The sequence below is a fragment of the Lissotriton helveticus genome, chromosome 5_1 (assembly GCF_964261635.1).
Source record: "Lissotriton helveticus chromosome 5_1, aLisHel1.1, whole genome shotgun sequence".
Taxonomy (NCBI): domain Eukaryota; kingdom Metazoa; phylum Chordata; class Amphibia; order Caudata; family Salamandridae; genus Lissotriton; species Lissotriton helveticus.
The window spans coordinates 2,140,196,731-2,140,224,132 of NC_136065.1; the positions used below are offsets into that span (position 1 = coordinate 2,140,196,731).

Consider the following 27,402-nt stretch of genomic DNA (forward strand, 5'->3'; position numbering starts at 1 on the left):
AGGTTGCATAGGTAAAATTTATCTTTTCGGTGCCAAAGATTTTGGGTCAAAATGTTCCTTGGACTGAGTCTCTGAGGCTTTCTGTGGGGTCTTGGACTCTTTAGGTTTTGTTCTAGGAGTTTGAGGCTCCGAGACTTTTTTCGGCTCTGAAGATTTTTTGGGTTCGAAGCCGTTTTCGGCTCCTAAGACTTTTTCGGTTCGGAAGGTTTGTCCTTGGTATGTTTTGTCGCCGCTGTCTTCGACGTGGACGAAGAAGTGCGTGGCACATCTTTGGTCTGGTGCTTCGGTGCCGAAGGTGACTTTTCGGCACCGAAATTGCTCGAGCCGGAGGGCTTGTCTTTAAGTTTCATAGCCAGGCCAGAGGGCGGGGCGTCTGAGACATGTTGCTGGTGTCGACCCTCAAGAGTGTTACCGAAGCCTTAGGTTTGTTTTTTGGGAGAGGAGTTTCAGTACTCAGCGACCGCTGAGCCAGGGTGACTGTCTCCTCTTCGACGTCGGAGTCGTTGGCCTCGGACACGGAGATGTCTTCTTCATCACTGCTTTGCTCTGGCTGGAGATTGGGATCTGCTTCGATGTTCAGAATCGAGCTGCTTCCGCAAGACATTTTGGGACGTCGAGCCCGACGATCACGGATGGTTTTCTTCGACCTGAAGGATGCACAGACCTTGCAGTTTTTATCTTCGTGCTCCGGAGAGAGGCAGAGATTACAAACCTCGTGCAAGTCAGTGTGTGGGAGCTTAGCATCACACCCATGGCATTTTTTGAAAGGAGTCCTTTCAACTGACTGCAGGCGTGGTCGGTGCGGATAGGCCCAACGGCTCGTGCCAAAGATCGAGGAGTTTATTTTCAAGATGCTCGTCGAACGGGAAACGCGATCAAGACAATACCGTCAAGTGGAGAGGGATTGCGCATCGAAGGGAGATTCGAAACCGATATCGACCCGGAGCACAGCAAATCACATCCGAACCCGATGTCAGAAAAAAACATTCTGGAGATGGAGTCAATGCCCATGCGCACTATTGTCCTAAGGAGGAGTCACCTACCTCGTGACTACAAAAGTCTTCTTCCAAGACAAAAACAAAGTGCAAACGTCCGAACCCAACACCAGATGGCGATCTAGGCACAAGTATACGATCTACAGCTCATATGCCTCAAACAACCTGTTTTATAAGAACCCTGCTAATATGTACAGGACCCCCAACCCTTGAACACCTAAGGAAGCCTTTAGGGGTTCTGAAGGTTCTTCCTGACAAGTACCTGATCCCCCCGCCCCTAGGACATCTAGAGGAGACCCTGGGGGTACCTAATAAGTCCAAACATTGTTGTTTATTAATAATTTTTTGTGCCCCAAACACCAAAGTCAAGTTTGGGCACACTTTGCATTTTAAAAGCAGTCCTGCAACACAGGGCTAATTTCAAACTGACCTCAGGCTTTAGCAATGCACACATGCAAGTGCAGAAAGGCTGCTGGCCTCTAAACTGATCTGCCCGGTTATATACTAGGGACTTCAAGGTAGTTTCAACCTCCCTACCCTATTATGTAGTAGGGTCTTACAGGGAAGGTCATGCTAATCACTGGGGTACCCTAACCCATAGTGTACCCAAGTGTATGTAGGTGTTTTCACTTTATTCTAAGCGTGTTTTCAGCATAACCCTGGCCCTGGTTAGGCTGAGCCCAGGGTCAGAGTCAATTACCAACAGTACCAGTCAGCAAAGAAAGTTAGGGGTGCCCGGGAGAGAGGATGACTTTGCAACAATAACCAACATTTATTTCCTGCAGTCATGCTATGCTCTGAAACCTGTAGTTTTAAGTGAGGATATTGCTCCTTAACACACTGGAATTCAATTTAGAAGTTGTCAGAAGACTGACAACATTGGGAGCGGAGAGCTCCAAATCTGAAACAGAAGGCACAGAAAGAAAGGAACGGATATAAGTGTACAGGGGTGGCGATTGTATGGGGCTCTGCTCTATCACTTCTGAGGCAGTACAGAGCAAATGTGGAGCAGCACGGTGGCACCTAGTAGTGCACAGCTGAATAAAAGTTCTCAGATCCCGGCTGGCACCTGGGGAGTATTCTAAGGTGAGGAATCGGAAGTTAGAAGAAACCATCAGACAAAAAGACACTAGGTTGTGTCTAAAGATAATGGAACACAGCAGTTCTGCCAGAGGTAGATAGAATGGATCGGGTTATGTCTGATGGTAGAATGAACCTAGTCACTTATGAAGTTAGGATGGACTGGATAATGTCTGAAATTAGGAAAGACGACGTTATGTCTGGATGTCTGAAGGTAGAGGAGTCTGGGCTATGTCTTGGGAAAAGACAGGATTGCATGCGAGGGTCAGGTGAGATGATGCAGGCAACACTGACAGAGAAGACTTGCTTATGGCTTAAAATAATGAGGATACTGAAATGATTAATGCATAGATGTTAATGGTTCTCGGGGCTCACCTCAGCCTTGTACATTCGGATCAGACCCTGGTTTACTTTGGACCAGGTAGGAACTGCGCTGATATTCCACAGCTGGTTGGAGTGTTCGGCAAAGGGCCCAGTTTTCATCTGGAATGAGAAAGTGAACATCACGAGATGGACAAGAGCACAGCCACATGGTAAATCACAGCAGCTCCTCCCCCCCACAGGCTAACCCCACTTTATGCAGCCACAGCGCTACCGCATCATTCAGGATTAATGGTAAGACATTATGTGCATTTGGAGCTTTGAGTGGGCCGGGTCCATCCGGGTCTCAGCCCCAGTAGTAACTGGACACTGAACTAGGTCCCTATCGGACCCTAAATCTTTGTCCTTCGCCTCATGGGAAAAAAAACAGATTGATATCTGAACAAATAATGTAATAAACATTAAGGTAATCCAAGTCAGCGTAGAACTCCTGTCTATATTTCAAGTTTTACTTAATCTCGCTTTCCCGAAGAGCTATTTCCAGGATGTTGTTTTTGGGTTGTTTTGTTTTTCTTCATGTAGCACATTACTCTTCTACAGCGCTTTATCTTAAACTGTTAAAGACCACTAACAAACCCCATAGTTCTAGCTCTTATTAGGTGTATGGCTGTTGCTGTGTTCCATATCTGCATGCAACTACAGAAAGACCATAGAGCCACAAAAATACTGGTTGGGTGGTGTGAGAAGTTGGCCTGGTATATGATGTTCACTATACTAGTGAGCACCTTGCACCAGTCCAAACAACCCTTATGGTGATGGTTGTAAAGTCAACCTTATAGACCAGCTATCCTAGTGGTAGCGTGGACAAAGCAGTCTTAGGCTAACACTTAGAGAGCATGTAAAGCCAATTGTTTTACCAATAATAATCCCTTGAATACCAAATGAAAGGACACCACACAAGGTATATATCAAATATATATGTATTTATTACTAACATAACCCCTCTGCACTCTTTATGAGGTCAGAGTTCAAGATACAGCACAAGTTACTTAATAAGCATACTATAAGTTGCACAAATACAATTGTGCCCTAGGGGCCTCAAGAACCATATGCTAAAGAAGTGGTATAAGAACCACTTCAGGAAAGGTGAATAGGCCTAGGAAATCGCTAAGGCTGCACTGATCAACCAAAGGACTGGAAGTAGGAGACCCACAGGATGCGTGTGCAGTGTCTAAACACACACGCGAGTTACCATAGACTTTCAATAGGAACGTACAGTTTACAAAGTAGTTGATTTCGGACACTTCCGGGTGGACTACGGGAAAACCCAGTTAAACTAGGACACTTGGATAGTTGTTACCCACGGGAGCACCGGAGTACTCGAGTTACCTCACCCAGGGAAGCCGGGTGCATAGGTGTTCTTTTGTGTCGGGTTTCGTCGTCGAATCCTATGGAGAGCTGCAAGAAGATGCTGCAGGCAACCAGGAGGAAGATGTCCGGGTGGATCCAAGGGTGGATCGGAGTCGAGAAGAACCTAAAAGCAGAGGGGACAGAGTCTGGGTCACTAACCAGTGACCGGGAAGCAACCAGAAAGGAACCAGGCGATGTCGAGATGCAATGAGGTGAGGATGTGTAGCATGTCTCTGCAGCCACGTGGACCAGGAGGCGTCGACGACGATCAGGAGCTGGATATGGACTGTCCCACGAAGGATCTCGCTGCTGGCGGTGTCGGCTTCCGGATTGGAGTCAACAAGCCTTGGCAAAGGCAACCCACGCAGGAAAGGAAGATCAGCTTCTGTTCAGACCAGCAAGGTCTGTGGAGCTTCCCCTTTACAGGAAAGCAGGAGCAAGCCCAGAGCAACCAGGCAAGCGGTGTTGATTCAAGGTGATGTCTTCCGGAGGGCCACTAGCAAACAGGCTAGGAACCGCAAAGACGCGTCGAGGAGAAATGCAGCCACAGGCCCCACGCAGCACTCGAGGAGTGTGGAGGGCTGAGCTTCGGTGCACTTACTGCTCGGGGTTGGGGCTTCTCAAACCCCAATGCACAACTTCGAGGACACCTCAGAAGCTGCACAATTAGCAAAAAGCAGGTACTGCAGGATGTCCGGTCCCACGTCTCTCGTGTCCGCCACGGGTCTCAGCTTTGCTGTGGATGTGGGTCGGAGTCAGAGAAGTCTGGAAGTCCAGAGGCTGCGTCGCTAAGTTGTCGGGATCTAGGCCCACTGTAAGATAAGGAAAAAGCTATTTACCAGTATGCATCTGTTCTTGGCATGTAGAGCTGCAGAATTGTACACTTTTACATAGATCGCCATCTGGTGTTGGGTTCGGATGTCTGCATGTTGTTTTTATCTTCGAAGAAGTCTTGCAGTCACGAGATTGGTGACTCCTTCTGGACGACAGTGCGCATGGGTTTCGGCTCCATCGTTAGATTGCTTTTGCCACCAGGGTTAGATGGAGTAGGGGGAATTAGAAAGATGTCCATGCGTGATGTATCTACGCAAGATAATATTGGAACAGATAGAGGCATTCAGGGAGGCGAGTGGGCGTGTACAACTCTGCAGAGGTACATGCCAAGAACAGATGCATACTGGTAAGTAGCATTTTCCATTCAAGGCATATGAGCTGCAGATTGTACACTATTGTACACTATACATAGACTATACAGCAGTTACCTCCTTAGCGGTGGCTACCTGTATCTGTTGCAGTAGTTTGAAATAGTGTTTTTAGTACAGCCTGGCCCACACTAGCTTGTTGTTTTGCCTGCATGTCTACACAATAGTGTTTTGTGAAGTTGTGTGGTGTAGCCCAAGTTGCTGCTTTGCATATGTCATCTAGGGGAATGTTCCCTAAGAATGCCATAGAAGACCCTAGTTTGCATGTAGAATGAGCTCTAGGGGGAATGGTTAACCTATGTTTGGCATTGATGTAGCATATTTGTATGCATTTTATAATCCACCTAGCTATTCCTATTTTGGATATAAGATTGTGAGGAGGGGAGAAAGCCACAAAAAGTTGTTTGGTTTTTCTAAAGGATTTTGTTCTTTCAATGTAGTAGAGAATTGCTCGTTTAACATCTAAGGTGTGCAGAGCCCTTTCTGCCAATGAGTCTGGTTGAGGAAAAAATACTGGGAGTTCAACAGACTGGTTTAGATGGAAGGCAGATACTACTTTGGGTAAAGATTTGGGGTTAGTTCTAAGAACCACTTTGTTATGATGGATCTGTAAAAATGGTTCTTGTATGGTTAATGCCTGGAGTTCACCCACTCTTCTGAGAGATGTGATAGCAACCAAAAAGGCTACTTTCCAAGTGAGAAACTGTAGTTCACATTTGTGGAGAGGTTCAAAAGGAGGACCCATTAGTCTGGTAAGGACTAATATTTAGGTTCCACACCGGAGAGGGTGGAGCTCTTGATGGAATTATTCTTTTAAGTCCTTCCATAAAAGTTTTGATAGCGGGTACTTTAAACAAAGACAAGTGTTGTCTATTTTGTAGGTAGGCCGCTATGGCAGCTAGATGTAACCTAATGGATGTATACTTTAGGTTACATTGTTGCAGATGCAGGAGATAACAGATTATGTTCTGAATGGAAGCATCTAGTGGGTTGATCTTGTTGTGCGTGCAATAAATGGCAAATCGCTTCCATTTTGTCGCATAGCATGCCTTTGTTGTAGGGCGTCTGGCCTCTTTGATATTGTTCACACAGTTTGGCGGGAGATTAAGGTAGCCAAACTCTTAAGATTTCAGGAGCCAGATCGCAAGGTTGAGTTGATTGGGATCTGGGTGTCTTATCTTTCCATGGTTCCGAGTAAGAATTTTGAGTGAGAGATGTAGCTTTTGATGTGGTACTACTGATAGTTCCAATAGAGTTGGGAATCATGGCTGTCTTACCCATGTTGGAGCAACTAGGGTCATTGTGAGGGAGTGTTGTTTGAGTTTCTTCACCACTACCGGAATGAGTGGGAGAGTCAAAAGAGCGTAAGCAAATTAGTCTGACCAATTCATCCATAGCGCATTGCCTTTGGACAATGGAAGTGGATACCTGGACACGAAGTTTGGGCATTTTGCGTTTAAGTGTGTGGCAAACAGATCAATTTCTGGGTGTCCCCACATGTGAAAGAATGGAAGAAGAACTTGAGGATGAAGTTTCCATTTGTGGATCTGTTGTGCTTGACGAATGAGCAGATCCGCTATTTGATTGTGTACCCCTGGTAGATGTTCTGCCAGGAGGTATATTATTTGCGGAATGGCCCATATGCTTTGAGCTAGGTGTGATAGCTGTATGAAGGGTGTCAATATATTGCTGTCATGTTGTATGTACGAATCAGGACAGCTTTACCTAGAAGGTGCAGGTAAAAAGATTTCAATGCTAGGAAGATTGCGAACAATTCCAGGTAGTTGATGTGAAATTGTTTTGTTCGGGGGTCCAGATACCTTGAATGGTATGGGTTTGGAGATGGGCACCCCAGCCGGGGAGCGATGCATCTATTGTTAGCACTATCTGTGGGACTGGCTCGAGGAACGACCGCCCTTTGGAAAGGTTCTGTGTGTTCCACCATTGCAGAGAGCAATGGGTGCGGTCGTCCACCAACACCAGATCTGTTCGCTGACCTTGAGCCTGGTTCCACTGATGTGCTAGGCACTCTTGTAGTGGACGCATTTGTAGTCTTGCATGAGGAACGAGAAAGATGCAAGAGGCCATCATCCCTATTAGTTGCATGAACACTCGCGCTGGTAGTGAGTGTTGTGGCTGAAATCTTTGAGCTAGTGTTTGTATAGCTGTTATCCTGACTTGGTTGGGATATACTAGGGCTGTTGAAGTATTTAGTGTGGCTCCTTGATATTGTTGTATTGTAGACGGTTGGAGATGGGATTTGTCCAGATTTACTGTAAATCCCAGGCTGTGAAGCAGTTGTATTGTACAGAGTGTGTGTTGAACACAGTTGTTGTGGGATTTTGCTGTTATTGATTTCATTCATTTAAAACTTTATTCGATTATTTAAAACAGAAAACAACCATAAAAGTACAAATAAAAACACAGTAATTATGCAATCCTGGTTAAATAATTTGCTTAACCTAAAAATAAAGTACATTCAAATGATAGATTTCCGAAATTTAAAAACAGTTTTCAAATATACGGACAGGGATGCTACTGTAAAAATATTATCAAGCCGTTGCAATACTAAAGGACGACACTGGTTAAAATCCATGATCTTTAGTAAGGGGACAATCCACCTTTTTCTGGGATTGGTATAAAATCTGCAAAAGAAAATAATGTGGATGTCTGACTGTTCAGATAGATCATCACAGGGGCACCTAATAAGTTGTTTACCCCAAAAATTCATGACAGGGAAACTAAGAAGCCTAAAAAGCATGTTACATCTAAAGCGCGCAAGTAAAAATCTTTCAAAGTTGCTCATAGGTTCTCCGATATAGGGTTGCATTTGTTCTGAGATCATTATAAATGGGTGGGTGGCCACAGTTTTCTTCAACATTTCTGCACCAGTTCTTTGTTTGCCCAAAAACCTCATGCATGTATCCTTTAGAGTTTTCCTATAGACAAGATTCAAGGATGAGGGGTCCTCTTAATATTCCAGGTGTCTGAATATGCTACTTACCAGTATGCATCTGTTCTTGGCATGTAGGGCTGCTAACATTCATATCTTTTGCATTAGATCGCCGCCTAGTGTTGGGTCCGGATGATCGCACATTGTTGTCCTGGAAGAGTCTTCGAAGTATCCTGAGATAGGTGGCTCCTCCCCTGGACTACAGTGCGCATGGGCATCGGCTCCATCCCCAGATTGTTTTTAGCCATTGTGGCAGAGATGGAGTGTAAAGTGTAAAGGATGTCCATGCTAATGATTGAATGCAAGAGTATGTCTGCAGCTGCGACAGGCACCGGGGAGGAGGGTGGGCGATATGAATGTTAGCAGCCCTACATGCCAAGAACAGATGCATACTGGTAAGTAGCATATTCAGTTCGAGGCATGTGGGCTGCTAAATTCATATCTTTTGCATAGAATATATAGCAGTCCCTCCATTAGCGGCGGTTGCCCGTGCCAGCTGCAGAAGCCTGAAAAAGTGTCTTGAGAACAGCCTGGCCAACAGCTGCTTGCTGTTTGGAATGCACATCAACACAGTAGTGTTTTGTAAAGGTATGTGGTGTAACCCATGTGGCTGCTCTACAAATGTCCTCTAAAGGAATGTTTCCCAGGAAAGCCATGGATGCTCCCAATTTGCGTGTGGAGTGCGCCCTTGGGGGTATTGTTAAGGTGCGTTTAGCCTTTTGATAGCAGATCTGGATGCACTTAACAATCCATCTGGCTATTCCTGCTTTGGAAATAGGGTTGGCCTTGTGCTGTGGCGAGAAGGCAACAAAAAGTTGTTTTGTTTTCCTAAAGTGTTGTGTCCTGTCAATATAGTACATCAACGCCCTCCTAACGTCCAAAGTATGGAGCATTATTTCCGCCACCGTTTGTGGGTTTTGGAAGAATGCAGGCAAGTCAATAGTTTGGTTGAGATGAAACTGTGACACCACCTTCGGAAGGAATTTGGGGTTAGTACGTAGTACCACCCTATTTGGATGAATTTGTATGAATGGCTCTTGGATTGTGAGCGCTTGCAGCTCACTGACACGTCTCAGTGAAGTGATAGCAATAAGGAAAGCCACTTTCCATGTTAGGAACTGGAGTTCACACGAGTGTAGTGGCTCAAAAGGTGGTCCCATCAGCCTGGTGAGGACCACATTGAGATTCCACACCGGAGCTGGCGGTGTTCTTGGGGGAATGACTCGTTTCAGACCTTCAAGGAAGGCCTTAATGGCAGGCACTCTGAAGACAGAGAGATGCTGCCTGTTCTGAAGATAAGCTGCTATGGCGGATAGATGTATCCGAATGGAAGTGTACGCTAGATTGCACTTGTAAAGATGTAACAGATAGCAAATGATGTTAGGGATAGATGCATCTAGCGGGTTTATGTTATTGGCTGTACAGTGAAGGACGAAACGCTTCCATTTTGCAGCATAGCATGCTCTGGTAGTCGGCTTCCTTGCCTCCTTGATGATGTCCATGCATTCCGGAGGTAGGTGAAGGTAGCCAAACTCTAGGACTTCAGGAGCCAGATCGCCAGGTTGAGCTGTTGCGGATCTGGATGCTGAATGTCTCCATGGTTCTGCGTCAAAAGCCTGGGCGTTAGGCGCAGCCTTTGATGCGGCACCACCGAGAGCTCTAGAAACGTGGTGTACCATGCTTGGCGTGCCCACGTTGGAGCAACTAGGATGAGTGTCATCGAGTGCTGCCTTAGTTTTCTCGCCACCAGCGGTATCAGAGGTGCTGGTGGAAAAGCGTACGCAAATCTGCCTGACCAGTTCATCCATATCGCATTCCCCTGCGACTGTGGGTGAGGGAACCTGGCGGCAAAGTGTTGGCATTTTGCGTTTTCGTTTGTGGCAAACAGGTCTATCTCCGGATGACCCCATTGCTGGAAGTACGGGAGGAGTACTGATGGATGTAAATCCCACTCGTGCATTTGATGGCTGTATCTGCTGAGCAGATCCGCCATCTGATTGTCCTTGCCCGGGAGGTGTTCTGCCATGAGGAAAATGTTCCTCTGAATGGCCCACTTCCACATGCTCTGAGCCAGATGAGACAGCTGCGGCGAGTGGGTGCCTCCCTGCTTTTGAATGTAGTACATCGCTGTCATGTTGTCCGTCCGGACTAACACTACCTTGTTGCACAGATGTACATTGAAGGACTTGAGCGCCATGAAGATTGCCATCAGTTCCAGATAGTTGATGTGCATCTTCTGTTGCTGCGTCGTCCATAGTCCCTGCACAGTGTAAGTGAGCAGATGAGCTCCCCATCCCTGGAGAGATGCGTCCGTTGTCAGGGTAATCTGTGGCACTGGCTCCTGGAACAGTCGGCCCTTGCAAAGGTTGTGTGGATTCCACCAATGCAGAGAGTTGTACGCCCGACTGGTAACCAACACTAGGTCTGTCAATTGTCCCTGAGCCTGTGTCCACTGATTTGCTAAGCACTCCTGGAGCGGACGCATATGTAACCTTGCGTGAGGGACTATGAAGATGCAGGAGGCCATCATGCCAATCAACTGCATGAATACTCTCGCTGGAAGCGAGTGTTGTGGTCTGAACTTTTGGATTAGAGACTGCATGCTGTCTATCCTGACCTTGTTTGGCTGAGCCATGGCTGTCAGGGTATTTATCGTCGCGCCCAGAAACTGCCGCACATGTGCTGGTTGAAGGTGCGACTTTGGGTAGTTCAGCGAGAAGCCCAGATTGTGAAGGAGGTGAATGGTAGTCGACATGTCCGCGGCGCACTGTTGTTCCGACTTGGCTTGAACGAGCCAGTCGTCTAGGTAGGGGTAGACATGGATGTTCTGCCTCCTGAGGTGCGCCGCTACCGTCGCCAGACACTTGGTAAACACTCTTGGGGCGGTGGTCACTCCGAAGGGTAGGACTTTGAACTGATAATGCCTGCCTTGGATTGTGAACCTGAGATATTTTCTGTGGGACGGGTGTAGTGGTATGTGGAAATAAGCATCCTTGAGGTCTAAGGTTGCTAAGAAGTCCCCTTGGTTCAGTAAGGGAAGAATCTGTTGCAGTGTAAGCATATGGAAATGTTCTGATAGTATATACAGGTTGAGGGGACGCAGATCTAGAATGGGTCTGAGCGATCCGTCCTTCTTTGGAATAAGGAAGTACAGGGAATAGACCCCTGTGCCTTCCTCCTCCACTGGCACGAGCTCGATTGCGCCTTTTTGCAGCATCACCACTACTTCTTGCTGCAATAAGTGCAAGTGCTCTGCGGACATAGGCCGTTGCCTTGGTGGAATGTTGGGTGGAGTGGACTTTAACTCTAGACAATAACCGTACTGGACAAGTTGTCGCACCCACCTGTCTGTGGTGATGTTTGTCCAGACTGGCAGGAACTGCTGGAGTCTCCCCCCCGACAGGTGTCAAATGGTCGGGGGGCAGTGACAGAGAGTCACTGTTTGTTTGGGGCAGAGGAACGGGAGTTGTTGTTTCCTCTGCCACGTCCTCTGGTGCTGTTTCCTCGATAACCCCCTTTATTCTGCTTGGGGTACGAGGACTGTGCTCCACCTCTAGTGAACTGAGATTGTTGACCCATCTGTCCTCGGGTGACTCCACGTGCACCTGAGCGACGAAAAGTGTTGCCCCGGAATTGTTGTGACTGAAGGGCCCCCATAGACTTAGCTGTTTCGTTGTCTTTCTTAATCTTTTCGAGGGTGGTGTCAACATCAGGACCAAACAGTCTATCAGGATTGACGGGCTGATTGAGTATGGTCGTTTGAATGTCAGGTTTAAACCCTGATATGCGTAGCCACGCTTGTCGTCTCAGCATGACGCTAGTGTTAATAGCCCTAGCTGCTGTGTCCGCGGCATCAAGTGCACACTTTATGGCTGCATTGGAGATGAGTTTTCCCTCCTCTATAAGCAGTTTGGTACCCTCTTGAAACTGCGAAGGCAGGTGTTGTAAAAGTTGCTCTAGGGTGTCGTAATGCGCCCTATCATAACGTGCCAATAGCGCCTGTGTGTTCGCAATACGCCAGAAATTGGCAGCCTGCGCAGCTACTCTTTTGCCCCCTGCCTCAAGCACTTTAGACTCCTTGTCTGGGGGAGGAGCTTCACCTGTTGTCTGGGAGTTTGCCCTTTTGCGGGCATTTGCGACCACAAGAGAGTCTAGTGGCAACTGTCCCCGAATGTATGCAGGGTCTGCAGGTGCTGGTCTGTATTTCTTCTCGATGCGTGGATTGACCACCCTCGCCCTTGTAGGCTCTTTAAAGATTTCCGCAGCATGCTTCAGGACACCTTTGAGCATAGGAAGTGTCTTGACTGTCCTTTCAGAGACTGAAAAAGTGTCAAACAGAAAATCTTCCTCCACTGGGTCAGCATGCATGTCCACATCATGATTAGCAGCTGCCCGTTCAATGAGTGCATGAAATCCTGCAGAGTCTTCTGTTGGGGATGCACGTGCACTGAAAGGCTGTGGGTCTTGCCCCACATTTTGGATTCCCTGGTCACCTATGGCGTCATAGGAATCCTGTTGTGCATCGGGCTCATTGATGGGGAAAGTGTACTGGTCATCTTGTCCATATTCCTCTCCCTCAGAGTGGTCAGGGGAAGGTGTTGGACTCCTTCTAGGAGGAGGCTGGATAGGTTCAATCAGGGCTGGAGTGTCCTGTGTAGGCCTCTTCTTTTTAAGTGGGATAACATAGGAGTCCACTGGCTGGGAAGTGATCTTCCTCTTGTAAAGGGTCAACTTGCCCGTGTCCGCGTCGATAAAACATTCAGATTCGTCTCCTGAGTCGAGTTGTCGACCCAATACTCCAGCAGGCGTGGACGAGTCCGATGTCTTTGGCGCCGTCTTTGGCGCAAAGGCCTTTGGTGCCTCCTTTGGCGGCAGAATGAAGAGAAGTTTGCCAGCAGGCTTTGCCGGCATGTCCGTCGTCTTCTGGTGCGACGGCGCCGGAGCCGACGTCGCAGAAGCCTTATCCCGTATTCTTTGAAGAGAAGTGGCGATGAGGGATGCGTCACCCACAGCGGCACTTGGCGCCGACGAGGAGGCCTTCACCTTGCCTTCGGTTCCGACGTCCTGTGGGCCCTTCGGAACCTTAGACGTCGATGCTGCAGCTGTAGACACAGAGTCCTTGGACCGATGTGTTGAGCCTCCGCCCTTCGATCCGTGTGATTTTGCAGACTCCGTTTCAACCACGCGTCCGACTAACGACGTCCCAGTCGGTACCGGAGTCTTGTCGCTGACTTTGGCGGACTTTGACGGCGTCGTCCCGGTCGACCCGTGCCGGACGACCTTCTTAGAGGATGCCTCCTCCGCTGACGACTTCGGCACTGTCGAATCGACAGTTTTCTTCGACTTCTGTGGACCGGAGGCCGACGGAGTCGATGAGGTAGCAGGCTTTGGTGTTTTTGGTTGAACGACCGCCATCTTAGGTGCACTCGAATCCGTTAGTTTCGGTTTCGTTTTCGGGTCGGCCATTTTAGGAGCAGTCGATACCGATGGTTTCAGTTTCGGTTTCGATACGGGCTGCGTAGCAAGTATGTCCGTGGCCGGGCCTGAAGGCGGGGCCGTGGCTTGCGGTACAGGGTCTTGGGTAAGGCCGAGTGGCGATCCCGTGACCCGAGCCTGATCCGCGTAACTTTCGGGGCATAGCTCATCCCCTGAGCTATCTTCCGCGGCCCCATAAACTTCTTCGACGTCCTCTACCTCGTCGACGTATTCAAGGCCTTGATCCACGACTCCGTCGTCGTCTTCCGGATCTGCCTCGGCCTCCGTCGCGGGCGGTGAGATTTCAAGATGATGGCTTAGGCCCTCTTCTTCCTGGTCGCCGAAGATGTTATCCGGAGCCGGGGCCGCTTGTCTGGCCTCAAGGCGCACCGCGCGCCGAAGCTTGAGCGTCTTCTTCGACCTGAATCTGGAGCAGGCCATGCAGTTCTCCTCGTTATGGTCTGGCGAGAGGCATTTATTACAGACCGGGTGCACGTCGATATGTGGGTATTTGGACCCACAGACGGGACAGTATTTAAACGGGCTCCGCTCCATGTTGAAAAGTCGTGGTCGTGTTGCGATGAGAAGGCCTCGATGTCCGAAGAGTGATACGACTCCGCAGATTCCGACTCAAAGAGACGGAAGAACTCGAGACCGTACGCAAACAATACCGACGTAATGAAACGAAGGCCTTTTGGCCTTAAAGAAGCTAGTTTTCTCGGTTCTGACAGAGAGACGTCGAGACCGCATCCGAACCCAAGGGCGGAAAAAAACAATCTGGGGATGGAGCCGATGCCCATGCGCACTGTAGTCCAGGGGAGGAGCCACCTATCTCAGGATACTTTGAAGACTCTTCCAGGACAACAATGTGCGATCATCCGGACCCAACACTAGGCGGCGATCTAATGCAAAAGATATGAATTTAGCAGCCCACATGCCTCGAACCTATCTTTACCATAAAGGACATTACATAACTTAACCACCTCACTTTGCCCCGATTCTCTAGACTCATTGCATCCCTAAGAATAGAGCGATTAAAAGCACGTTCCTCCGTCGTCCACACCCTGTGCCACTGTAGAACAGGAGCAACCCTGATTATATCTTCTAGAAAAGGTACCCCCAGCTCAACGGCGCAAACATAGGTTGATGTGCTTTCAGGGACTGCTAGGAGGAATCTCAGGAAGGTGTTCTCCACCGTCTGCAACAGTTTTACATTTGCATGTCCCCACAGTCCTGCACCGTAGGTAGCAATTGACACGCAAGTTGCTCTGTACACAGTAAGGAGTTCCCTTTGTGGTTTTTTACCTATCCTTTTACTAAAACCGTCATTATAGATTTACAGAACAGTAAACGCCTGGTATAAATCATATTATTCCATCGACCAGTTTGATCGAATAATACGCCCAGATATGGAAAAGTAGGGGTGGGTTCGAGGGGTTTTTGAATGACATAAATGATTTTCTCTCTTTTATGTTGCCTGCAGCCAAAGGTCATGCTAAACGTTTTAGTACAGTTTAACTTCAAATTTAGTCTAGACATGAAGCCTGTAAAAGTATTAACCATCGTTTGCCTGGCCAGCAAGGTCCTGGCCATCAGGACCGCATCGTCGGCATACAGGAGAGCCGGAATAGATCTTCTTCCGACAAGCGGCATATCCCTACACTCCTCTAATAGTACTCTTTCCAAGTCATTAATGTAAATTGTAAAGAGAAAAGAAGCAAGGACACAGCCTTGCCGCACCCCTCTCGTGACACTGAAGGTGTCAGTACACTCTTCGTTTTTCCTGTATCTAACTCGGGCATTAGCCCCTGCATAAAGTTCTCTGAGGTAATTAATTATGTTTATATCTACCCCTAAATTCTATAATATCCGCCATAGCTTGGAATGGGAGATGCAGTCAAAAGTCGACGTCAAGTCGACAAAAGTTAAAAACATACGACCACCCTATGTTGTAGCATACTTTTCTGTAAGTATGTGCAGATTAAGGCATTGGTCAATTGTACCCAGCCCCTTCCTAAAACCGTACTGGAGTTCACTAATTATCGAATGCTCCTCCACAGTTGTTGTGGGATTTTGCTGTTATTAGCCAGTCATCCAAATAAAAAAGACATGAATTTGCTGTCTTCTCAAATGTGCTGCAACCACTGCGAGGCACTTGGTGAAAACCCTGGGTGCCGTGGTGATCCCGAATGGTAGATCTTTGAACTGGTAGTGTTGCCCATCTACCACAAACGTGAGATATTTCCTGTGAGTGGGATGAATGGGAATGTGGAAGTAGGCGTCCTTTAGATCTAGAGTGGAGAGAAAGTCGCCTTGCTGAAGTAGTGGAAGAACTTGTTGTAAAGTGACCATGTGGAAGTGGTCTGATTGGTTGCAGAAGTTGAGCGGTCTGAGGTCCAGGGCCGGACTGGCACTGGGCAAATAAAGGGAATAGACGCCTGTTCCTTGATGAGGCAAGGGAACTGGTTCACGCTCTGTTGCGAGGAGTAGAAGGGAGTTCCAGGCAATAACCATACTGGATAATTTGTCTTATCCACTTGTCTGTTGTGATGGAATTCCAGACAGGCAGGAACTGTGAGACGCGCCCCAGACAGAAGTGGGATGATCGGGGGGAAGCGCAGGAAAGTCACTGTTTGGTATTAGGGGAGCTGCAGGTGTTATTCCCCCTGCCTCTGCCCTTGTTGTTGTTCCCCCTATAACGTCCTCCATTGTATCCTCTGGAAAAGGAGCTCTGGTTGGGACTTTAGTAGGATGAGGAAGGGTGTTCTGTTGTATTTGTTTTGGAGCCTGCTCTATAAAAGGAACGCCGAAAGGAGCCTCTGTTAGAAGGTGACTGTAAGACTTTACAGTTTCCGTGTCCTTTTTAGGTCTCGCCCTGGAATGAGCATCCAAAGGATGCGTCCAGGGTCGGAGACGTATAGTTAGCTGTCTCGAGGGAAGGTCGGACGAGAAGGTGTACGAGCTTTGCTTGCATTTCACTGCCTGCACGCGCACCGCCACTCACGCATGCGCACAGCCACACCGCCACTCACGCATGCGCACATACACATCCATACACAGGCACACACACCCCCGTCGCCGCCGCACCTACACGCATACACAGAGACCCCTCCACACACACCAGCCCCTCTCCTCCCGGCTCCACTCACCGGTGTCTGGCAGGCGCTCCCCGGGTCTCCAGGCTCCTTCCCTTCCTCCGCAGCTGCAGGCTCTCCCCACATCACGCGGGACTCTCTCCCCACATGGGAGCCCCGCCTCCTCAGTGCGCCCGCTTCGCCCCGCGGGTCTTCACCCGGTCCCCCATCTCGGGACCGGGACTTTAAGGGAACCAGTATCCAGGGCTCCTTCCTGGTCACGGGAGCCCCGGGGCCGCAATGCTCACGCCACTTCCTGTTGCCGGCTCCTCTTCCTGGTTGCACGTCAGGTCCCGGGCCAGCAGCCAATCAGAGCGCGGCCCGGGAAAGACGTCACAGAGGTGTCCCGCAGTACCGCCCCCGGCCTGCCTGTAACGAGGATGTTTTGCGGTATTTATTTATTTAATTTTGCATTTTTATATAGCGCAGACTTTACCCGAAGGCGGTATTTATTTATGTATGTATTTATGCATTTTTATATAGCGCGGACTTTACCCGAAGGCGTCGGAGGCTTCACAACAGGAACACACAACATGGCTTTACCCTTGCTCCCACAGCAAAAGTTCTCAAACTCCTGCAATGAGCCATCTCCATTCACCCGATATGTGGGAGATAGCGAGTGTCGCTTCAAGCATGTCACAGAGATGATAGTGCACATATACTAGGGTGACCAGACGTCCCGGTTTTCCCCGGACGGTCCCCGTTTTTAGACAAGTGTTACGACACTTTTTTCCAAGTTAAGGAAATGTCCGGGTTTTTAAATAGTGTCCGGGTGAAACATAGAAATGTCCCGTTTTTTCATTGATCATTGGTGTTTTGGTTCAGCGTACGCGTGAATGCTCTCTTTGTTTGCACTCATTAAGGCATGGCGTTAGGTGAGCGTTGTAGGGGAAGGGAAATCCTTTGAAGAGAGACACTTTCTCTCAGGATTTCCCTTCTCTTTGTACAACGCAGCGCCACCTACGTCATCGTGCCAGCCATCTGCCCTGGTGTTCTGATTCTTCAGGCACTGCTAGCAGTTTTGTCAGAGGTCTTCAAACGCAGATAGTGCGCGCCGCTATGACCACTTAGCTTTTGAATTAATCTTAAGTGACAGTGCTCCGCATGAGAGGAAAAATGTGAACATCGAAAATAGCTAGAGAGTGGAATGGGAATTCAAATTCCCTGCACCTGATGTACTATACATTTGAAGATAATTGCAGCCTGGATTGGCCTTGGACTTTTTATGGCGCCTTGTGAAACTCTCCTGAACATGGACAGTCTCATGGAAATGTGAGTGTGTGTCCATTTGAAAAATATGCCTCTCATGCCGATGCAACCCTGAAACTGAATGAAAAATCAGAGAGCAGGGTCTGGAAACTCTTTGTGGGACTTCAATAACAGCGCATTCCGAAGTGCTAAAAGTAAGTGACTGGGATCGTTTTGAAACGCCATAATTTTCGTAGCACATGCAATGACTAACTTTCCAATCAAGGCTACAAAAAATGAAATGATGGATGTGAAAATAACTAAATGTGAAAGAGGTGCATACACATTGAACTATTCAAAATATTAGCAGTTGGCAAGTTGGATTTGTGTGTGCGCTCGCTTTATGTAAGCATTACAAATGCAACGGTTCTGTTGCCTCAAGAAATGAAAAAGAAAAGGAAATAAAGTGAAATACTTCTTTTCATATTAGTAATTGCAACACGGTGAAATAACAATATATTATAAAAAAACACGAGAACCAGAATGGCCCTGAGAGTATAAAAGACAGTAGCACACACTTCTATTTGAAAACAGACTGCCGTGAACAAGGCAGCAATGGCTAAAAGGCATTGGTGATGTTTGTGCAATGCTGTTTGCTCAATAAAGAACATGATAATATGAGCTTCCGGGAGTGCAGCATCCTTCTTTTTGTTTGAAAATACTCTGGGATACTGGTCATATCTCAACGCTTGCACCAGCAAATAGTGCGTGCCGCTATGACCACTTTGTTTTGGGAATATTTATATACATATGTGTGTGTGTATATATATATATCAAAAGAACACCTCCGCTTTACCGGGGGCCACCGGTCCGGCAGGGCGGGCTCTAGCCAGGAACGGAGATCCTGGAGAAACTGCGCTTTCAGCCACTCCAAAGAAAAGAGCCGCACTGTGTCTGATGATGCAGATGACTTTATTCGTCGCATCCTGTGCAACATGCTCATGTCCTTACGCGTTTCGACGTCACTGACGTCTTGATCACAGGTGAGCACAATTATTCAGACTCAGTGGTCACGTGCCTGTTCAACATACTTCAGGCCCCCATAGTGCATCGCAATAGTTATTCGGGACATGCCGAGTATTGCAGTCTTGCTTAATAGCGTTATTGCCAGCTTCCTGTCCCAGGTCGGTGCAATTAAAATTCACGTTGCTTAGTTATATATATATAAAAACTCAATAGCAGTGCACTCGTTCACTTCCTCGTGGAGGAAACAAGAGAGCAGCGATATATATACTTAATTGATTAGAAAACATACTTAGAATTTCAAGGCAAGGGCGGTCACCAACTATAGCAAATGTTGAGGCAAAGTCTGTTTAAATGGAATTAATTGTTACTGCCAATAAAAGACCTCCGACTTGTCGTCTGTAATGCTTCATCTCGGTCTGTGGAGGCGGCTGTCATTGTAGTCATTTTTCCATTTCTATGACAGCTGTCAAATAGTCCTACTTTTATGTCGATGGTTACTGCAAACCGTAGTCCTACTTCTATGTCTATGACCTGTCCCCGTTTTTTGTTTTGAGAATCTGGTCACCCTAACATATACATAGTTCCTATTCCTTTGGCTCAGGTACCCTCGCCTTATGCTAACTCTCATTCGTTATTCCGGTGCTCCTCTCTAGGGGTTGAGGGCACACAGAGTCCCCGCCCTACCTAAGCAACACAATTGGGGGCCAACTCAGATAGGCCATGTTTTACTAAATGGCTTTGGTTTGGAATACACACTGAATATCATTGAGCATTACAAACACCCTGACAGGTAGTCGAATGATGCCCAAACTGAAATTCAAGCTCCAATTCAGTAATTTGAAGAACTACACTGAACTGGACCAAAACAGACTTTTGGTGCTTTCTGGACTGCAAGTGCATTCTGCATGTTTACCCAGACTTTGTCTCAACCTTAAGCTCCTCATGTGACCCTGCTGATGACTGCTGGAAGTACTGCCTGAGAGGAGAACCCCCCCCCCGCAAACTGCCCTGCAAGCCAACTAAACAAACAAAGGCAACATGAGCCACAGAGAGAGCTGGAAGGCTTCCAGAGACGCTCAAGAACAGTAAAAATAATAAAATCCAGGTGAGCTTGCACGGGAGTCTCTGTAGGCGCGCTCAAAATCCAGCTTAGTAGAGATCTTTTGTTTAAGTAGGGTACCCTCTTTCTTCATCAACCCCATGATTCACTAGCCTCCGTCAAGCGCAAGCAAAGATCGCTACCAGCCTTGGTCCTGAAAATGCACCCTTCGAGCCATCATTAAAAGACTGCATGACCCTGCGTTCCTGTGCAAATATCAAACAGCCACCACCTCCACCACTTACCTAGATCCCATGAAGTCCGAGAACTAGTCCCACTATGTGAACTCTAGGTCTAGCTTGGTCAGTATTACAAAATGTTGTTTGCGCTGGAGCCACTCCAAAAACACACCAGATTCCAGAAACCAGGATTGTTGACTCGATGTGATTAGCACCTTCAGGGGCAGAGCTACACAATCCTAGTGTCTCTAACAGGAAGGCAGCCAGGTTCACAACACATATTGCATTGCAAATGCTATAGGTGTCACATTTGTGAAAGTTAAAACTATTGGCATTGTAAATGACAAAGCTATTACTTTAGCTATTACTATAGCTATTTTCACAACCAACACATAAATAAAAAAAATGTAATTCGCAATACCAATGGCTCAAACTTTCCTAATGCGAGACCTATTGCATTGCAAATGCTTGTTTATCTTTTCTAAGGATGTGTCCACTGCGGGGCGAAAGAGGTGGTATTTTGTACCTCTTGTGTAAAACCAGATACTCTGAGGCAGGCATGTCTGCCTAGCAATACACTGGTATTTATTGCGTGGGACACAGTGTCTGCTGCGTCTAGCTCACATTTTATGGATGTATTGGTGATAACTTTGCCTTCTTGTATAAGGTCATTGGCTTGGTCCTTATATTGTTGAGGTAGATATTGAATGAGGGTTTCTAGCTCTTTATAGTGAGTCCTGACATACCTTGCCAGAAGAGCTTGTGTGTTGGCTACCTTGCATGAGTTTGCAGCTTGAGACTCGATACGTTTGCCTGACGCATCTAATAATTTACATTCTTTGTCAGGAGGTGGTGTGTCACCTGACCCCTGAGAGTTTGCTATTTTGCGTGCATTGGCTACAACCAGGGAATCTAAAGGTAGGTGACCCTTGAAGTATGTGGGGTCAGAAGGAGCTGCCTTGTATTTTTGATCTATTCTGGGGTTCAGAACCCTAGCTGTAACTGGGTCTTTGGACACCTCAGGGGTGTGTCTAAGAAACCCTTTAAGCATTGGCAAGACATGAGTAGATTTTTGTGGCTGGTTTAACTTTATGTTATGTTGCGGCCTTATTAATTAATTGGGAAATCCTACATTGTCATCTGGCGCAGATGGTTTTGAGGGATAGAAGTCCGGACCATTATTTAGATCAGGAGCCGTACGATAGTCATGCCAAGGGTCTGCTTCCTGTGGTGGCTCATCAGGGTCCTCAGTGTTTAATGGTACTATATCTTCATCCGTTTGCCCAGCCCCAAGTGCATCATCACTATCCTCTGCTTGTGGAGAATGTGGTGGAGAAATTAGTAAATTAGGGTTAATTGGTGGAGGGGTGAAGGTGGTGGTGAAGTATTAGTAGCCACATGTATCTTCTTTAAAGGAACTGGTGCCTATTGCAAATGTTCTGGTTTCCTTTTTGTAGGTAGCTTGGTAACTATGTGGCCAGTCTTTGGATGGATTCAAATGGTAGTTTGCATTGGATCAGGAAGAAAAAGTTCTTCGGCATCGACAGTTTTCTTTGATGTGGAAGATTTCTCTTGGAAACTGGTTTCCCTGGCTCCGAGACCTTCGATGCTGGTTGTTTCGGCTCCAGAGGTGTTTGTTTAGGAGGCTTAGTTATGGGAAGCTTGTCTTTTAATGTTATGTTTTCGCCTCCGAGGTCTTCGGTGCCGAGGTCTTATCTGGTTGCTTTGGCACTGAGGTCTTATCCGGCTGTTTGGCACCGAGATCTTGTCCGGCTGCTTCGGTGTCGAGAGCTTCTCAGGGTGCTTTGGTGTTTAGAGCTTCTCAGGCTGTTTCGGTGCCGAGGGCTTTTCCGGCTGCTTCGGTGCTGAAAGCTTTTCCGGCTGCTTCAGTGCCAAAGATGGTTTTTCGGGACCAGGTGGCTGGCTCGAGCCAGGAGGCTTTTGTTTGTCCTTCGGCGCCGGGCCCGAAGGCGGGCCCCAGAAGTTTTTGTTTGGTGTGGACCTGAGCCTGAAGGCGAAGGTGTCACCGGAGCCTTTGTTATGGGCTTGGGTAGGGTGGGGGTCTCAGTACTCCTGTCCATTTGAGCCAGGGTGAAGTCATCATCAAAGCTGGAGACGTCTACTTTGGAGTCTGGGACCTGTTCTGGTAGGCTTTTGGAGCCTCTATGGAAGATGTCCGGAATGGAACCTGTGCCTCGGGACATCTCGCGGCATCAAGCTTCTTTAGACTTAAAGGATAGACAAGCCTCACAGACGTCTTCTCAATGTTCTGGAGAGAGGCTCAGATTACCAATAGGATGGAGGTCGAGTGTGGGAATTTAGCACCACACTGAGGACATTTCTTCCCATTACTGAGAATGAAAACGATCCTATCACATTACAGCGGGTATTGCAAGAACTTGATTGTTGCACCAATTATAGTGAGGATAGTGGTTTAAAAAGTAAATCTAAATGGACCCCCAGATTGGCCAGTAATAACAACATTGATGCATTCTTTAAAATCATAATGCAAGAATTGAATTTATTGGAAAAGAAGATTATTACATCTAAAACCTCTTCTCGTCTGAGTAATCTTACATTGGGTGAAAAAACAGCTTTAAAAACGTTGGCAGCGGATCCCTCCCTTGTCGTCAAAGAAGCAGACAAGGGAGGGAATGTGGTAATAATGCACAAAACTAACTATGATAATGAAATAATGAGTCAACTTAACAACCAAACATGTTACAATGAACTGCCCTCTAACCCCATTTTTGGAATAGTAACGAAAATTAATGACTTTTTGAAATCGTGTCATCAAGAAACTATCCTATCAGATAAGGAGTACAAATACCTACTAGTAGACCGTCCTCGCTTCCCATGCCTGTATACCTTACCTAAGGACACCAATTGTCCACCTGGAAGGCCTATAGCGTCTGGTATTGGGGGGCCCACCGAGAAATTGTCGGAATTTGTGGACATCTTCCTACGACCCTATGTCACCAGCCTTGCCTCTTATATTAAAGATACCAAGGACGTACTTAACGTCTTTAATGATTTTAATTGGGAGCCGGAAATGATAATGGTCACTATGGATGTTTCACAACTGTACACTAATATCACACATGATAAGGGTATTTCAGGTTTGGAATATTTTTTATTCAAAAGACCTATCGAACTACTAGACCATACTAACATGCTCTTAGCTATGTCGAGAATCATTTTGGAGAATAATGTTTTCCTTTTTAAAGACACCTGGTACCGCCAGAAATGCGGAGTAGCCATGGGTTCCCGATTTGCGCCGTCTTTTGCCTGCCTCTATATGGGGTGGATGGAGGCGAAGCACATCTGGGGCCCTGGTGGTGCTGATTGGCACGATTGCATAAATTACTATGGAAGGTACATAGATGATCTTTTGTTTATTTGGACGGGTACCGAAAACCAACTTTTGAATTTTTTTGAGTACATGAACAACAATATGTACAATATGACTTTTACTATGAACTACAGTCGCTCTGAAATAACTTTTCTGGACCTGAAATTCTATGTACACAATGGTAAATTATGCAGCACACTGTTTAGAAAGGAGACCTCATGTAATGCTGTGTTACACGGAAGGAGTGCACATCCCAAGTCACAGGTTAGTTCAATTCCGTTTGGCGAGTTCTACAGAGCTCGCCGTAACTGTAGTGAAGACACAGACTTTACCATATGTGCGAATGACATAGAAAACAGATTTTTATCCAGGGGTTACAGTAAAGCGGTTATCAGTAGAGCTAAAAACAGGGCGATTAAGCTCAAACGCAATGTAACTCTTCAAACAAGACCAAAAAATACTGGGACTAGAAAATTAGTGAGATTTGTGACCAGCTACAATTCATGGTCCACTAACATCTATGGAATTTTAAAGAAATACTGGTTCATGCTAACTGCAGACCCCGTCTTAAAAGAACATATACTGCCACATCCATCTATGACTTTTCGGAGAGGCATTACGATTGGTAATATGATTAGTCCCAGCTACCCAACGATTAGTCGTAAAACTTCCTGGCTACACTCTCACAATAAGGGCTCTTATAGATGTGGGAACTGTAGTATGTGCAGAATGTCACTACATGGGATAAAATATTTTAACTACAATGATTCAGGTACTTACCATATCAAAACCCACATTGACTGTACAACCACGTATGTTATATATGCTATACTTTGTAAATGTGGTAAAGTTTATATTGGGAGTACCATTAGAAAATTAAGAGACCGTGTCAGCGAACATTTCAGGGGTCTTAAGAATAGGGACAACAGAGTTCCGATAGCTGCACATGCCATGGACTGCCCGGCACAAACGGAACATCTGATTATGTCCTTCCATGGCATAGAGACGATGCCCATAGACATAAGGGGTGGGAATCGTGAACTCAGATTAAGGCAGCAGGAAGCGCGTTGGATAATGCGGGTTCATGCAGTGGAGCGGGGCTTGAATTTTGAAGATGAATTACAATTCTTTCTGGTATAATGTCACCGCTATTCAGAAGAATATTTCATGCCTCTAAGATATGATGGATTTCTTATATCTTTATATACTGTAATCAGAAATTGTCTGGAACATGTACAGGTTGAATTATGTATCTCTGTATAATTCCTTTGGATGTGCTCTTTTGTGGTTACCTAAAACACGCTAGGCTTTGACTGTACTGTATTTGGAATACTGACCCTACTGTTTGGGATATATATTTCTTTTATTTCTTTGACCTTCCGACTCTTGAAATGGATGCCATTAATATGGTTTTCGTTTCACCTACTTTTCACTTTTACTACTTTTGGGTGACACTCTCCCACTTTATAGGATATTGTAATGATTGGGGTTGTTGCAGGTTTGGATACACTTATAACAATTCTTCTCATGCTATACTAACACACTTCGCAAATATAGGTATTAGTCCGGATTACTTGAGATATGTATAATCGTTTTTGAGGGACTAATGGAATTTAAACAATGTTTCTAATACTTCTTTTGACCGCTAAAAGATGGCGACCATGTAATAGCATGTACGATAGTCCTATCTCTATTTCCATTGCATGGAAACCCACGCGTTAGGTGAAGATAAGGAGCCAGACTAGATGGCGCGTGTGCTGAACGCCGGTATACGCTAAGGAATACACTCTTTCCCTGCAGGACCCTGTACTCGGAGGTACGTTTTTTCGGTGGTCTTTTTGGATTTGGTTACTGGACACCTACGGGCTTAATATACTTGTGAAACATCGCGTAACGAGTGAGGCAGATTTTGGCTTTTGGTTTGTGATCCGGGTATAAAATTTGGGTTAATGTTTTCTATTAACCAACCAGTTAATAAATTGCAAGGAGGATGTCTGTACTATGATTTTAGATAACGAAAGTAAACTATTGAGATGAATAATTCCTTTTAATGTGCTCGACCCACTCAAACGCCTGAGAGATTGTGTATTATTGATATTACTTATACTTGATTCGTAGGTTATTTTTGAACACTTTTCATGGATTGGGTGCACACAGACTATTTACTGAAAGGATTGGACGTTTTTCCTCTGGATATGTACTTGGAGCAGGACGCTTTATGGAAACTAAGTGAGTGTACCATTAGTGTGTCACCTTTTTGGATTGCTATGTATAAAGTCTGTATTTTGAGACTTAGGCGAGTGGTGATTATATCTTGTGCGTGCTCATGACTTTCAATGTTGTTGCAGATTTTGAGCTAGAATAAAACGTCTGCTTTTCACCTACTTGACTGTCTCATGAGACATTTTTGGTGAGCATTTTTTGATTATTTTAACCGCATATTGGTTGGCATGCCTTATAGATACGCTAGTCACTGATTTGGGTGTGATTTTGGGTCTGTCCGTCTTGATTTAAACTCGACTTTGGGCGTTTTCTGTGGTTACCATCACCTTTGGTCTATCTTTCTCTCCATATTCGTGTTAGCATGTTAAAGAATGTAAGAACTAAAAACATTTTTTTACTGTATCTGTGCCATAGTGGACCTATAATTTTTATTGTCTGTACATCACAAGGCATTATCTTAAACTTTGGATGAGTTCTTAGTGTAAACTACTCAAACTTTGTTTTCAACCTTTATATTAGCTGAACTGTTTGTTTGAACGGTTGCCACTTTGTATATATAACTGTAAATAGGACAGGTTTTATCTTATAACAGTATTATTTTTGTGGAATGTGATTGTGATTATGTTTATTGTAATATTTACAGCCCTGACGAAGTCTAGTGGTCTTGACGACCTAGACGAAACACGTGTTGGCAGTGGTTGTTTTTCTTCCTATTGTGTGAAGATTGGACTTTATCAAAGAACGAAAGAAAAATTTCTTATGAAGAATAAAATGAAGAGCATCTAATACATTTGGGACTTGATATTTTGAATTGATTTCATCTCTTTTAGCTCAGGATCAATTGTATGTGTTATAACGATGGAGCCGAAGCCCATGCGCACTGTTGACAGAAGGAGGAGTCACCAACCTCGAGACTTTAAGACGTCTTCGAAGACAAAAACAACATGCAGACATCCAATCCCAACACCAAATGGCGATCTATGCAAAAGTGTACTATCTGCACCTCATGTGCCTCGAACCAATGTTTATCACAACAGACTCTTGGGCCAGACCTAAAACAGCCCAAAGTACTTCTTGCTCTCTGCAACCTGTAACCCACCGTTTCCACACCGCGACCAAGCGATGAAAGAAACGGGCAGGTCACAAAAACTCCTCTCTAAAATATAAGGCGCCCCAGAGGAACACTCCGACCCCATCCTACTTCGAAAGATTTCCAGACTTTGGGGCAGCAAAGTCCTGGGAGGTGAATCCCAACAACTTACACTACTAAGGTCTTAACGCTGCGCCCTAACTCCCACCGTAGAGGAAGGAGCAGGCAAGGGCGAGAAGGACCGATGGACGTGTGTCCGACCCATGACCACAGCCAAGGCCCGTTGAAGAGATCGAAATGCTACTAGATCCGCGAGAAAGGCCGTCTTTACGTAAAGCACTCCGTGGTCTGGGTGGGTCTGTTCGGCGCTATACAAACATGCAAGTAAACAAAGGAGCGAGGAGAGGAGATGAAACGGGACGAGGCCAAGGGAGAAAGGAACAAAGTGTAGGCAACAAAAAGTAGGGAGAGGGTCAACAGGAAGAAAAGGAGACGGTGGAGAGAGGAACGGAGGGTGAGAGGCAGAGAAGATGCAAGATCAAAGCAGAATGTGGGTAAGGAGAGAGAACGGAGGCGATGGGAAGGTAAGGGGGTGTGGGGCCAGTGTGGTGGAGAGAAGGACAGAAGAGAAGCGGGGACAAGGAAGGAAAGGAGAGAAGAAAGAAGGAAGGAAGA

General features: G+C 46.4%; 1 protein-coding gene across 2 annotated transcripts in view; it reads right to left on the bottom strand.

Moving 5' to 3' along the window:
- Nucleotides 1-27,402, bottom strand: part of PTPA (protein phosphatase 2 phosphatase activator) — a 416,046-nt gene that overhangs the window by 76,524 nt on the left and 312,120 nt on the right. For both annotated transcript variants that reach the window (XM_078646251.1, XM_078646252.1), the window contains exon 9: nucleotides 2,451-2,558. In XM_078646251.1, the coding sequence (XP_078502377.1) occupies nucleotides 2,451-2,558 (108 nt within the window). The remainder of the gene's footprint in view (nucleotides 1-2,450; nucleotides 2,559-27,402) is intronic.